Raw genomic sequence first — 13,032 nt, 5'->3', positions numbered from 1 at the left:
ATAGATATTTGAAATTACTCCAGAGGATACTAGTTGGAGAGAGAGAGGAGCAACTGATCTGTAGTTTTGGAAAGGCAAGGGAGAAGTTAAATTTGGCAACATCCCACTAAGTCCTCGTTGAGTGGGGGACATGCCCTGTGTTTCCTGATGCTTCTTAGAAATGTTATTTTGATGTTTGGTGAAACACAAAGTCCACACATAGCTAATGGTGAAGTTATACAGTTCTCACTGCAATAATTAAAAAATATTGACCGACTGGAGATGTAATTCATCAAGAGCCATGGCTTTCCCTGAATGCATCAGCTTTGTTATTTTCATCCAAATTTCCCCCAACCATTGTTATGTAAAGCTGCAGATACCATCACCACTTTCATCATCTAGTCCACGTTTATCTTTGCCACCACCACATTTTAATAAGGCATTTTATCTCATTAACCTTAATGAGGCCTTCCAGATATCCTGACAGTGCAAAGTCTGTTGGACTTTGATATTTGGTAATCTTCAAAATTATCTCAAGTATATCTTGCCAGATACCTGTGTTAGTAATAAAAGAGAGACAATAAGCCTCCTTGGTACACATTGTTCTTAAAAAAAAAAAAGTATTAGGAAGATATTTTCAGAGTCTGTTATTATGCAGGGTATAAACCTACAAATAGGGTTAGGAATGGGCAGTGAAGGGAATTGCTAAAGGACTGAAATGGGTTTTGCCAGGGGTTAGGATGGAAGGAAGGCCCCCGATTAAGAGGGCTTTAATCTACATTGCTGTCTGGAGCTACTGGTCACCAGGGATCTGCCACGTTGCAGCCCTGCTGGTTCTTGACTCCTTTTAATAGGGGTTGCTGAGTGTTCAGACAAGAGGTAGCCCGTCCAAACCCCAGGGGTGGGGTAGGGTTAGTAGATTTGGCCTGCAGGTTTACTTTTCATTCAAAGTTTATTACGGTCTATGACCAGCACAAGGCGGCTTACTTTCTGTCGCCGCCGTTCTCTGCCTGAGTAGATAACCACATGGCTTGCGTTATCAGTCCTGTTTTAAGTCCTCTCGCCTGCCAGGACCGTTCCTAGGTCTCTGGAGCAAAGGCATCACCTTTTGATCTCCTTCGCAGATTCACACGGCCTCTCCGACGAGGAGGGCTCGTCGGAGGTCTTCTTGGCAACAGACAGCGACTACGACTCCAGCCGGGCTCAGAGCCCAAGGGAGCTGGACCTCATCTACTCCTCTTCGGGGCCCGAATGCTGTGGCCGGAGAAACCCTCGCCCTTTGAGGGACAGCGCCCCCGACGTCTTGCAGAGTCACGAGCTGAAGACTCCCCCCGTCCCTCCCGAGGAGCCACGGCCTCCCCCAGAGCTTTATGACAGCGACTTTGTGCTGCCCAGCCGGCAAATAGAGCTCCTGCGCATCACGGAGAAGCGGCAGGCCTACTGCGTCCGCACCAGCAGCCTGGATTTCCCGAAGCCCTTCTGCCACGGTGCCCGGAAGTCCTGCCCGGGCTCAGTCGACAGCTCTCCAACAGAAAGCCGGACTGCAGGCCGTTGCAGCCCAGTCAAGTTTGGGACAGGCTTGGCCTTCAGCCCCAAGCACAGCTGGCCCGCCGAGAGCTCCGAGCCGGTCTTTCGGACACGTTCAGTGGAGTGGACTCGGACTTTCCAAGAGACACCTGAGCTGGGACATGTAACAAATCGGGGCAAATCGTCCGGCTCCTTTGCTTTGCGTGTGTGCCCGCAGTACGAAACGGGACTCTCCAAAGAGACCAGCGTCAAGGTATCATTAAAATCCTGGTCTGGCCACTTTGAGGTAGCACAGTGCTAAAGAGGAAGGCAAAACTTGCAGGAGGAAGACGCCACCTACCTTCCCCCAGAGCTGAGCACATAAACGTTCTTGCCCATGCACTAGTGCTTCTTTTGGAGCTGCTCCCCAGAACTAGCAACAATAGCATTAATGAGCCAGAGATAACAGAAGAATCCTTTTAGCCCCTCGATCTGAGCAATCTAAAGGGCAGCTCCTGAACTCTTGCTTCTGCACTCTAGAAAAAGAAATGAAGGGTGCAAATTAAAACAAAAAACACCCTTAGTTGTATGTTATTTTAGTGCTGTCAGACAGCAGGCTGCAGAGGAGAGGAGAGCTGGTCTTGTGGTAGTAAGCATGGCTTGTCCACTTAGCTAAGCAGGGTCTGCCCTGGCTGCATTTGAATGGGAGACCACATGTGGACAATGTAAGATATTCCCCTTGGGGGGGGGATGGAGCCGCTCTGGGAAGAGCAGAAGGTTCCCAGTTCCCTCCCTGGCAGCATCTCCACAATTGGGCTGAGAGAGATTCCTGCCTGCAACCTTGGAAAAGCTACTGCCAGTCTGTGTAGACAATACTGAGCTAGCTAGACCAATGGTCTGGTCTGACTCAGTATATGGCAGCTTCCTATGTTCCAGTCTGGCTTCAAATAATGGCCTCACCAATGAGCTGTTGGGGAATAGCCTCTGGAGCTCAGATGTGTGGCAGTCGTATCCCCCACATCCTTCTTGACTGTCATGGTTATGACTGACATGCGGTCTATGGACTAAAACCACACATGGCCGCTAGCATGCAGTTTGTCCTCACATGCTTAGCTGGTTGTTTCTCTTCAACAACAGCGCCATGGGGATCGATCTGGATTGGGAATGAGGCATGGGAGAAGGGTGCTTTAGCTCTTTGCCTCCACCACCGTCCTAATCTGGATCCACTCCATCTCCACCCTCTAGCCTGCTGTGCTCTTTGTCCTGAGAGGGACTCTCTCATTGGCACCGACAGAAGCTTTCCTCCCGGGGCAAATAGCAGAGCAAATCCCGATTAGGACGGCAGTGGAAGCAAAGGGTTAAAGCACCCACCCCCTATGCCTTGGTCCTAAACTGCGTCAGATTCTCATGGCTGCCATTTAAAAGCGGGGAAGAGAGCCACCAGGGCCACTCTTGAGGTTGCTGTCATGTGTCGTTGGTCCTTGAACTGGCAGTCCACTCGAGAGCCCAGCTTGACCTCCCATCTCTGAAAGGTGGTGCTCTAGTTGGGAAGGCTATGGCATAGCTCTGAATATGTACAATATCTCTGCTGCACCTTCTGTCCTCTGCCACTGGGGCAGGGGCAGAAGGATTAGGGTTCCATGATGTATTCTTGGTGGTTCCATGATGGATTGTGGCTTCCAGGGATGTCGGTATGCCATTCCATTCCAGTCTTCCTCACTTTCCACCGGTTTTGTTGCCAAAAAGAGTGATCAGATTATTATACCGCATCAGCAGAGCAGATCTATAAATGGAAGTCACTCTTCCATGTTCTTTCAGGTATCCCCCCCCCCCGCCAGTTTTCCCAGAAGGTATATGGACAGCAGTAGCACATGCTGAATGCAAGATAGCCCTCCAGCTCCATGAAGGCTCAGTTCCAGTGCTCTTATGTTGTCTTTTTGACAGCTTTGACTTTGTAGGACACTCGTTGGCAACTGGAGCAAATTTAGTGAAGAAAAAAGATATTCACCCCACAACAGGGTAGCTGGATTTATTCCCTTGGGGGGGGGAGCCAGCTTCTTGGGGGCTGCCCCCTTCTTTGTGTGTCCTTTCTCTTACCTACCTCTGTCTTTGCACAGCTTCACATCACTAACAAGATGTCTGCAGAAGATGTGGTGAAGCTGGTGGTGCAAGAGATGAACGAGGTCTCGCGCAATGTCCTGGGGAATGCAGATGCGTACTGCTATAGTGAAGAACAATTGGGCCACTTTGGACTAGTGTTTGTGTCCGACGATGTCGAGCAGTGGCTGCCAAATGACTTCCTGCCCCTCTCACTCCACAAAGCATGGCCTGATGGGAGGTTCTATGTTCGGATCAAAGAGACCTCCCCCCTCTTGTTTCAGTATGGACCAGCAACAACTGTATGAGGGTCGGGGAGGGGATGGCGGGAACAGAAGGGGAAGTCAAGAACATCCAGCTTCCAGAGAGCAGACGCTCATCATCAATGCTTCCTTCTTGACATTTTTGCGCCAAATACCATGGGCCAAAACAGGAGCATACTGGGCAGTGTGTTGCGTGTGTGTGTGTGTGTGTGTGTGTGTGTGTGTGTGTGTGTGTGTGTTTTATTTTAACCAAAGAGACATCAAGACTTGGTTGTTATGACTGAAAGAAGTGAGGGTGGAGCACAGGAGCCTTTGGGAATGTGGAATTAAATTGCTGAAAGACACTTCCAGCAAGGAGAAGAGCCGGTTGGGGACAAAGAAGCAATACATAATTATATTTTTCATTCTGAAAATTGAAGGAGGGGAGGGAGGGGTGTGTCATTGAAGGAAAAGCCATCAAGGTTCCAACCATGGTGGGCTCAAACATGGGCTGGTGGCGGGGGCATAAGGAATTCACAAAGACTTCATGTCCTGTTATCTGTTCTTGTTTCACTGTATCTGGATAAATAGGAAACTGCACATAGTTCTTTGAACATATGTTTTTCTTTACTTAAGTTCACCCTGGATATATGCATTACAATACTGCAGAAGATGTTCAAGCTATGTGGGAGTCAAAAGAGCTTTCTTCCCAGGAATCCAGAGTCCAGACTCTGCATCTGGGATAAAAACCTCTACTCCTGCTAGAAAGAAACCTTGACCTCATCAGGAGAAGGAATTCCCTGTCTTCTGGGCTGGACACAGAAGTCCATAATTTCCTATACAGAATGTAGGTACTTGTGGTTTTATCCAGTTCTCACTTTGACCTAGGGTTCCCCTGACAGTCTCAGAGCTGGGTGCTCTTAAGGATTTGTGTATCTTTCAAAAGGATAAGGTGGTACTCGGGCCAAACCTTGCTCTTATTAATTTATTTATACACCATCCATGTACACGGCACCTTACAGAGTTGCATAAATAGCACAGATATCTACTGTTGTAATCTCAAAAGCAGGGAATCTCAAAATTACTGTAGGGACGACGGAAGATTGCGGGCAAATTGTGGACCAGTAGGCTTGGTTCCAGATGGGAATGTGGTTTGCTATGCTCATGGACACCTTCTTGAAATCGTAGTCCTGGGCGAGAGGAGGCTCTCTTCATGCCCTCCGTAGGCAAGAAAAGTATTCAGGGTACTTTTGTTTGGCTAGCATAAGGATCACACTTCTAAGTCGTGACGATTGCTCATTCCATGAGAGCAGCGGCTCTCACTGCAGGATTCTGGGACTGACCTCCCTTGAAGGTCAACAGGACTTCAACCTGGGCATTTGTGTTGAAGTGTATATTCTGTCCCCAGCAGAAGTTGCCAGGGGACAGAGGGTTCTGCAAATCGTGCTAGCTTCCTCATGTGCACCAGACACCAACCCAGAGGTTCTCAATTTTCTGCATCCAGATAAAAGGAAGGGCCTCTGTATTCCTGGGGGAGAGAGGGAAACTGTACTTGCCATACATTCCCATTCTTGTCAGTGCAGATAGGCAAATCTAGCCACCCAGCTTTAAGTGTTTCAGCTGGTGCACATGCACAGGCATACGAAGGGGAAGTTGGCAGAGCCCTGCAAGGGTGCTTTGTCTCTTCCTCTTCTTTTTGTTTGTTATAGGCTCTTTGTTTGCTATCGTCATGGCTAGATGTTTTCCCCTCCAGTCCACCCTACTTGTTCCCAGTGATGGAGACTGTTTCCTGCTCTAGCAGTTCTGGTCTGGGAAGGCAAGCAGCTCCTCCCCCTAGTGAGGTTAAAGGTTGGCCTGTGTCTTCCTATCGGGAGGTGCTATTCCAGATACAGAGAATATTCTTTTCCTTTCCTTTCCTTCTCTGGGTTGCTGTTTTGTTCCTGTGACTGTGATTGGTTGCTCTTGTACATCCAATAGCATGATGTTTTGTTGGCCACTGGGTCTCTTTGTTAGCTGCAACTATTATCAGAACTGTGGTCCGTAGTAAAGACAGCTGTGCTGCTGAGAGTGATCCCATCTTTCCTTCATGATGCCCTTTTGGGCGAACATCTTTCAGCCTATGTCACTGAGATGATTATTCTGCATTTAAATTTGGGGTACCAGGGAATGTTGTCATCTTGCTTGAAAAACAGTATCCATCCATGTACGTGCACACACACACACACACACACACACACACACACACACACTCTTTCATAGAAACAAGACAAGACTGTACTTTAAATCCATGAGAAAGAATCCCAGGAGAGGTAGCTGAATCTTCTTTTGCGGTGATGGAATTCAAAGTAGAAAAGTCAAATGAAATCAACCATAAAAGTATGGGGAAACGGATAGATCTCCTTTCCTCCAGTGTGATGAGTGAACTTTTAATATAAAAATTAGCTCAGCCGTGCAACTGGAGCTCGTGTGTGTGTGTGTGTGTATGTGAATATATATATAAATAACATCGACCGTATCCCCTTTAATTGCTCGAGCACTCTTTATTTGTAGTTTAGGCTCTGATCCTGAAATGCTCCATTGGAAGTTTTCTCTTTGCAGAACTCCCTGCAGGACTGGTGCCATAATGTCTGCACATGCTGCCATTTTGAGGGTTGCCTGAAGCCATCTGCATTTAAATGTTCTTTTAAATAGCATTGCTGAGTGAATTCAATCTATATTATTAATTCTCCTGGGTGTGCCTTAGAATGTGCGTCCTAGCACCCAGCTGATTGGCTAAGGTGCACCCAGGAGGACTGGTCGCCACAGCATGCCCGGGCGCGTAGTTGAGGGGGAGGAGAAGAGAGGAAAAGAGAGTGGGGCATGCCCGGGCGCGGAGTTGAGAAGGAGGAAAGGAGAGCGGGGCGTGCCCGGGCACGGAGTTGAGGAGGAGGAGGAGGAGGGAGTAAAAAAGAGTGGGGCGTGCCCGGGCGCGGATTTGAGGAGGAGGAGAAGGGAGGAAAAGAGAGTGGGGCATGCCCGGGCGCAGAGTTGAGGAGGAGGAGAAGGGAGGAAAAGAGAGTGGGGCATGCCCGGGCGCGGAGTTGAGGAGGAGGAGAAGGGAGGAAAAGAGAGTGGGGCATGCCTGGGCATGGAGTTGAAGGGAGGGCAAGAGAGTGGGGGGTGCCTGGGCATGGAGTTGAGGGGGAGGAGAAGGGAGGAAAAGAGTGGGGCATGCCCGGGCGCGGAGTTGAGGGGGAGGAGAAGGGAGGAAAAGAGTGGGGCATGCCCGGGCGCGGAGTTGAGGAGGAGGAGAAGGGAGGAAAAGAGTGGGGCATGCCCGGGCGCGGAGTTGAGGAGGAGGAGAAGGGAGGAAAAGAGTGGGGCATGCCCGGGCGCGGAGTTGAGGAGGAGGAGAAGGGAGGAAAAGAGTGGGGCGTGCCCGGGCGCGGAGTTGAGGGGAAGGGAGGAAAAGAGAGTGGGGCATGCCTGGGCATGGAGTTGAAGGGAGGGCAAGAGAGAGTGGGGCATGCCCGGGCGCAGAGTTGAGGGGGAGGAGAAGGGAGGAAAAGAGTGGGGCATGCCCGGGCATGGAGTTGAGGAGGAGGAGAAGGGAGGAAAAGAGAGTGGGGCATGCCTGGGCATGGAGTTGAAGGGAGGGCAAGAGAGAGTGGGGCATGCCCGGGCGCGGAGTTGAGGGGGAGGAGAAGGGAGGAAAAGAGTGGGGCGTGCCCGGGCGTGGAGTTGAAGGGAGGACAAGAGAGTGGGGCATGCCCGGGCATGGAGTTGAGGAGGAGGAGAAGGGAGGAAAAGAGTGGGGCGTGCCCGGGCGTGGAGTTGAGGAGGAGGAGAAGGGAGGAAAAGAGAGTGGGGCATGCCTGGGCATGGAGTTGAAGGGAGGGCAAGAGAGAGTGGGGCATGCCCGGGCGCGGAGTTGAGGGGGAGGAGAAGGGAGGAAAAGAGTGGGGCATGCCCGGGCATGGAGTTGAAGGGAGGGCAAGAGAGTGGGGCATGCCCGGGCGTGGAGTTGAGGAGGAGGAGAAGGGAGGCCAGGCGGCATGCTCAGGCATGGAGTTGAAGGGAGGGCAAGAGAGTGGGGCGTGCCCGGGCGCGGAGGCCAGGTGGCAGCGTGCCCGGGCGTGGAGTTGAGGCAGGAGAAAAAGGAGGGAGGGAGGGCAAGAGAGTGGGGCAGGAGGGAGGGGAGAACAGCCGGCCTCAAAGAGCACAGAGATGCTCTGTGTGGATTGGCTAGTAACACCACAAAAGCAGAGCACAGCAACAGTGTTCAGCCGGTTCAGTGCTCAGTGTTCAGTGCTCTATCGGCACCAAAGAGAACTGGCCAGATAATCAGCCAGGGTAAATTTATGTTAGCGTGGTCCCACCTTAAAAACATTTTGAACACTTTTGGTCACATCTTTAGCAGAAGAAAAACAACTCTGCTTTTGTAGCCCACGGAACTATGGGAAAGACGTAATGCCCATCGGAGAGAACTTTGTGGGAATAGAATAGTCAGCAAGTAGCTTACAGGAGAATGCCATATACTGCGACTGCCATACCAAAGTGTGTTTTATGGATAAGGTTTCTGCTCTTCTCTGCTATTCTCTGAAGGAGCTCAGGGTTGCCTTTGTGCCTTGCAACAATCCATGCGGTAGATTGTGTTGAGACAGCGACTTGCCCAAGGCCACTCAGCTCCATGGCTTGGCATCGACAGATCTACTTGCCAATGGCAAGTGCCTCTAGCCCTCTGGAAAGCAGGACACCCAGCACCACACAGATCTCTCCATGACTTGTCCCCTTAACTAAGCAGGGTCCGCACTGGTTGCATATGAAAGGGAGACTTGGTGTGTCAGCACTGCAAGATATTCCCCTCAGGGGATGGAGCCACTCTGGGAAGAGCAGAAGGTTCCAAGTTCCCTCCCTGGCATCTCCAGATAGGGCTGAGAAAGACTCCTGCCTGCAACCTTGGAGAAGCTGCTGCCGGTCTGTGAAGACAATAATGAGCTAGATAGACCAGTGGCCTGACTCAGTATATGGTAGCTTCCTATGTTCCTATCAGAAGTCTCATTTCCACTGCCATGTTTGAAAAGGTACGAAACTGCAGGAATCCTTTCTGAGCAGGAGGAGGAAGGGGCAGTGTCCCTTACCGTCTCCCTCTTCCAGTGCAAGTGACGCAAGACCCACTTCTCTCCTAAGCCCTCTGCTTGCGTGCCAGAAAGGGATCTGAGGGAAGAGGGGATTAGTGGGGACCACAAATAATGGCTGTGCTAAGCCTCAATTTGTGGATCCCAGTTCGTGGCTGAGTGGACGATTGGAACCAATGTTTCCCGCCTCCTCCCACCGCTTTAACCACTGCACCACATGCTGTTGTGCTCACTAGCCAGCAAGTTCTCCCCAGCTCTGGAAGGAAGACAGGTTAAGGCACAGATCCACTAAATGAGTTGCCTAAAGTGGCAGAGCATGTCAGTGGCGGAGCCAGGAGTATAATCAGGGAGTTTCCAGAAGCCCTGCTCTTAACTCATTAGTCCCTCCTTGCCATAATTTGGATGGCCTCTCATTAGGAACCGGCGTGCTGACAGGCCAGAAGAGACATGCTAGACTCCCCCTGCCCCAACATGCACCTAGCCAGGCAATTGCTTGGGGAGAGGGAAGGTGCTCACTGCAGCACACTTAATCGCCATGCTGGGTTGACTCTCGGAGCACCTTCTCTGCCCTGGAAGGCAAAGGCAGCTGTTCCCGGAGGAAACGACGCATGGCTCCTTTCGAAGAAGTAAATGAAATGCTGGAGGTGGGTTTGGTCTGTGGGCTCAGTGGCTCTATTGCAGAGCCATAGGACTGGATGCAGAGAGGAAATGGTTCCCTCCCACAAGACTCCAAAACAAGCAGAGGGAGGCTTGCACACACATTTCCTGTAGCGTGAATCGGCTCTCCTCGCATCGCAGTGTGGTTTGTTTGAGACAGCCAGCTGACACCAAGGATGTTCTCCTTTGTATGGAGGCTCATTTTCAACCACACGTAATCACCACTCTGGAGCACGATGGACAGGCATTCATTGTGCCAGTTTCTGAGTCAATTGGTCAGTGGGCCATTTCAGGGTGTGTGTTTTTAACCTTCTGTTGACCGGTATAGTACCATGGGGAGTTCCCTCTTGCCTTCCTTCGTTCAGTTATCCTCATCTGGATAATGTCTGAAGTCCATTTGTGGCACTCCATGGAACTTCTGGTTTCTTTGTCGTGTTTCTAGAACCTCTTATCTGGGCTGGCTTGCTGCTTTGGTCCCCCAGACATTGCAAATGCTCTCTCTCTTTCCTGCTGCCCTGCCATGCAGCTTGTAGGTTCCAACCCAGCAGTAATCCTTGGGCTATCAATTGCCATATCAAAGGATTAGCAGGAGTGAGAGACTCTCAACAGAAACCGAAGCAAGCCGTTCTTTTTGTAGGGTTTATTTCAGATTGTCTATTGGATGCCTGAAGTGTGAATGACATTACCCGTCTGTGCAAATATATGCACCCCCAATCTGCTGCAGCATGCCTGGGTGAGGAGTCTCACACTTGGGCCGTGATCCCTGGTTAGGCTGTGTTATCCTGAGCGGCTAGAGAACTCCTTGTCAGTAAAAGCAGGTGCCAGGTGATGCATTCAAGCTGGGTTGCAGGAGAGGCAGGCCAGGCGCTGTCATCAGCAAGAGGATTAACAGCCTTCCCCGCCCTGTTAGATTTCATCACCCTCCATGCTAATAACGCTGGTGACAGCACTTTGGCAAAGGGCACTAAATTGGTAATCAACTATTTCTTCGCCTTTGCCACCTCTCATTCCTCCAACAAGCGTGCAGGTGGATGAGGTGGAAGGAACTGCACGGGAGACTGGCTTTGGGTGACTTTTTATGTGGTAGTATGCATACATACTGTGGACACATTATGCAAAAACCCAGCTTCTTTGAGAAGTCCATAATACTGGAAAGAGTTGAAGGAAAGAGAAGAGGACAACCAGCAGCAAGGTGGATGGACTTGATGACGCCAGCAATGAAGGCACCACTGAGAGACCTTCAAGGCCAAGTTGAAGACAGATCATCCTGGAGGGAGTCTATCTATGTGATCGCTAAAAGCTGACACCGACTTGATGGCACTTAATCAATCAATCAATGCATTTCCTCGGGGGGGGGTGTACACTTGTATACAGTTAAAACAGCTGGGATGCCACTCCCCAACAGATCCAGTCCAACCAGCATGTGCTTTCCCTCTCTAAGGCAACCTTAACCTAATACTATATCAAAAAGATAAACAGCCCCTAAAACCGCCTCTAATGTTTGTTCACTCAATCCAGAGTGAACAAACGTTCTGCTAAATGAAATTTGAACGAAATTTGAAAGGTCAAGTGGGGGACAGGGAGAAACAAAGCAGGAGAACGTGTTGCAGATGGACAAGAAGTTATTGTAAAGTTTCAAGGGGAGCCACGGACGCCATTTGATCGTGGCAACGGTGGGTATTTTATTGTGGTTTACACGGCATCTTTACAGGCAGTGGAAGAAGCAGCAATGAACATGCTAGCGAGGTCTCTTCTCAGAAGCCAGCTCGATCTGGCTGCCCTTCTCATTCTAGGGATGCCCGGCCTGGAATGATGCTACATCATGATATAGCAGTATTCTGAGTGGATGGACAAGGGAAAGCCAGCCTCCAGGAAGGAGAGATCTAACACTTCCAATTATCCTTCTGCCTCTACCTGCAAAGGCATCATATAAACCAGGACTGCACAGCTTTGACCCTCCAGCTGTTTTTACACTGCAGCTCCCATAATCTCCAGCCACAGTGCCAATGGTCAGGCCTGATGGGAGTTGTAGTCCAACGTCTGCAGGAGAGCCTAAGTTGTTGTTATTATCAACATTATTTCGATTTCTATACCGCCCTTCCAAAAATGGCTCGGGGAAGTTTACACAGAGAAATAACAAACAAATAAGATGGATCCCTGTCCCTAAAGGGCTCATAGCCCTGGGATAAAACTGAAGGGAAGCAAAACAGCACATGGGTGTAGCGTAAAGTAGGGGTTTTTTTAAAAAGGCATCCTGACACCACTAGCTGCCTCCCATAAAACGTTTAAGAACTTTGCATGTCCAACCCCTTTGCATGTCAAACACTCTCCCTAGCCACCTCAGATCACCACTAGACAGATTTATTTATTATTATTATTATTATTATTATTATTAATTCGATTTCTATACTGCCCTTCCAAAAATGGCTCAGGGCGGTTTACACAGGGCAATAATAAATAAATAAGATGGCTCCCTGTCCCCAAAGGGCTCACAATCTAAAAAGAAACATAAGATAGACATAAGAGAAATAATAAATAAGTAAGATGGATCAGATGCCATGGTTGTGTTTTTGGAAAACATGGAATCCAGCTTGCAAGGGAAACACACTGGCCCACAGGTGAGCCCAAGAGGGTGGGGCTGGAGTTGTTTGTGCAGACAGATGTTATCGTTTCGGGAAAATCCCCAAACAACCCAAGACAAGAGCTTCTGGAGTTGCATATCTGCTGTTGTCTATTGTTCCTCAAAGCAGCATGCATGCGGCTGTCTCATTCTGTCCTCACAACAATCCTGTCTGGTAGGCTAAGCTACAATATGGTGATTAGTCCAAGGTCACTCAGTGAGCTTCATGGTTAAGCAGGGATTTGAACCCGTTCCGGTTTTTAAACAATACTTTTGTTAAGCAGAAAAATATTTTCATATAGTTTTTTATAAGAAAAGAAAGGGGCAGCATAAAAAGATATGATTGGGGCAAGTGCAAGGTCAGAATATTACTGTAATGGACTTTCATTTAAAACTCAATCCCTAGTCCTTATAACGCAAGGGTTCTCAACCCTGGATGCCCCAGATGCTGTTGGACTACAGCTCCCAGCATCCCCTGCCAATGGCTTGGGAACCCTGCTATAGCACTACCAAAGGGTGCGGCACTGTAATTACATCTGACCAAAATGACATGCCTTTCAGGAAAACGTATAATTAATGGCTCATTACCTACAACCTAGGTGAATGGATACCAATAATTCATAAAACTTGTCTGAATCATCTCACTTTTTACAGGCCTTAATTTGATAATTTTGCCATTAATGCCAAAGAAAGGACTATCACACACACACACACACACACACACACACACACACAGACTTTCTCTCCACCCAGCCTAGGAAATCTCTTTATCCTAACAGGCCAGAGCAGGTCAGGTGGAACTTCATTCCACACC

General features: G+C 49.5%; 1 protein-coding gene and 1 long non-coding RNA gene across 14 annotated transcripts in view; one reads left to right on the top strand and one right to left on the bottom strand.

Moving 5' to 3' along the window:
- Positions 1-5,895, top strand: part of LOC128336613 (ankyrin repeat and fibronectin type-III domain-containing protein 1-like) — a 427,021-nt gene extending 421,126 nt beyond the window's left edge. For 10 of the 11 annotated variants that reach the window (XM_053276530.1, XM_053276526.1, XM_053276531.1 and 7 more), the window contains 2 exons: positions 1,104-1,759; positions 3,603-5,895. In XM_053276530.1, coding sequence (XP_053132505.1) covers positions 1,104-1,759; positions 3,603-3,890 — 944 coding nt within the window. In that variant the 3' untranslated portion in view covers positions 3,891-5,895. Of the gene's footprint in view, positions 1-1,103; positions 1,760-3,602 lie in introns of those variants that run through there. The other variant, XR_008312016.1, reaches the window with a different exon arrangement.
- The window catches only part of LOC128336614 (uncharacterized), an 83,163-nt gene that overhangs the window by 44,159 nt on the left and 25,972 nt on the right, over positions 1-13,032 (bottom strand). The gene's annotated exons all lie outside the window — the stretch shown is intronic.

This window comes from Hemicordylus capensis, chromosome 13, assembly GCF_027244095.1.
Source record: "Hemicordylus capensis ecotype Gifberg chromosome 13, rHemCap1.1.pri, whole genome shotgun sequence".
In the NCBI taxonomy this organism is placed as follows: Eukaryota; Metazoa; Chordata; class Lepidosauria; order Squamata; family Cordylidae; genus Hemicordylus; species Hemicordylus capensis.
The sequence above is the reverse complement of the archived record's forward strand: the minus strand, read 5'-3'. Positions and strand labels throughout refer to the sequence as shown.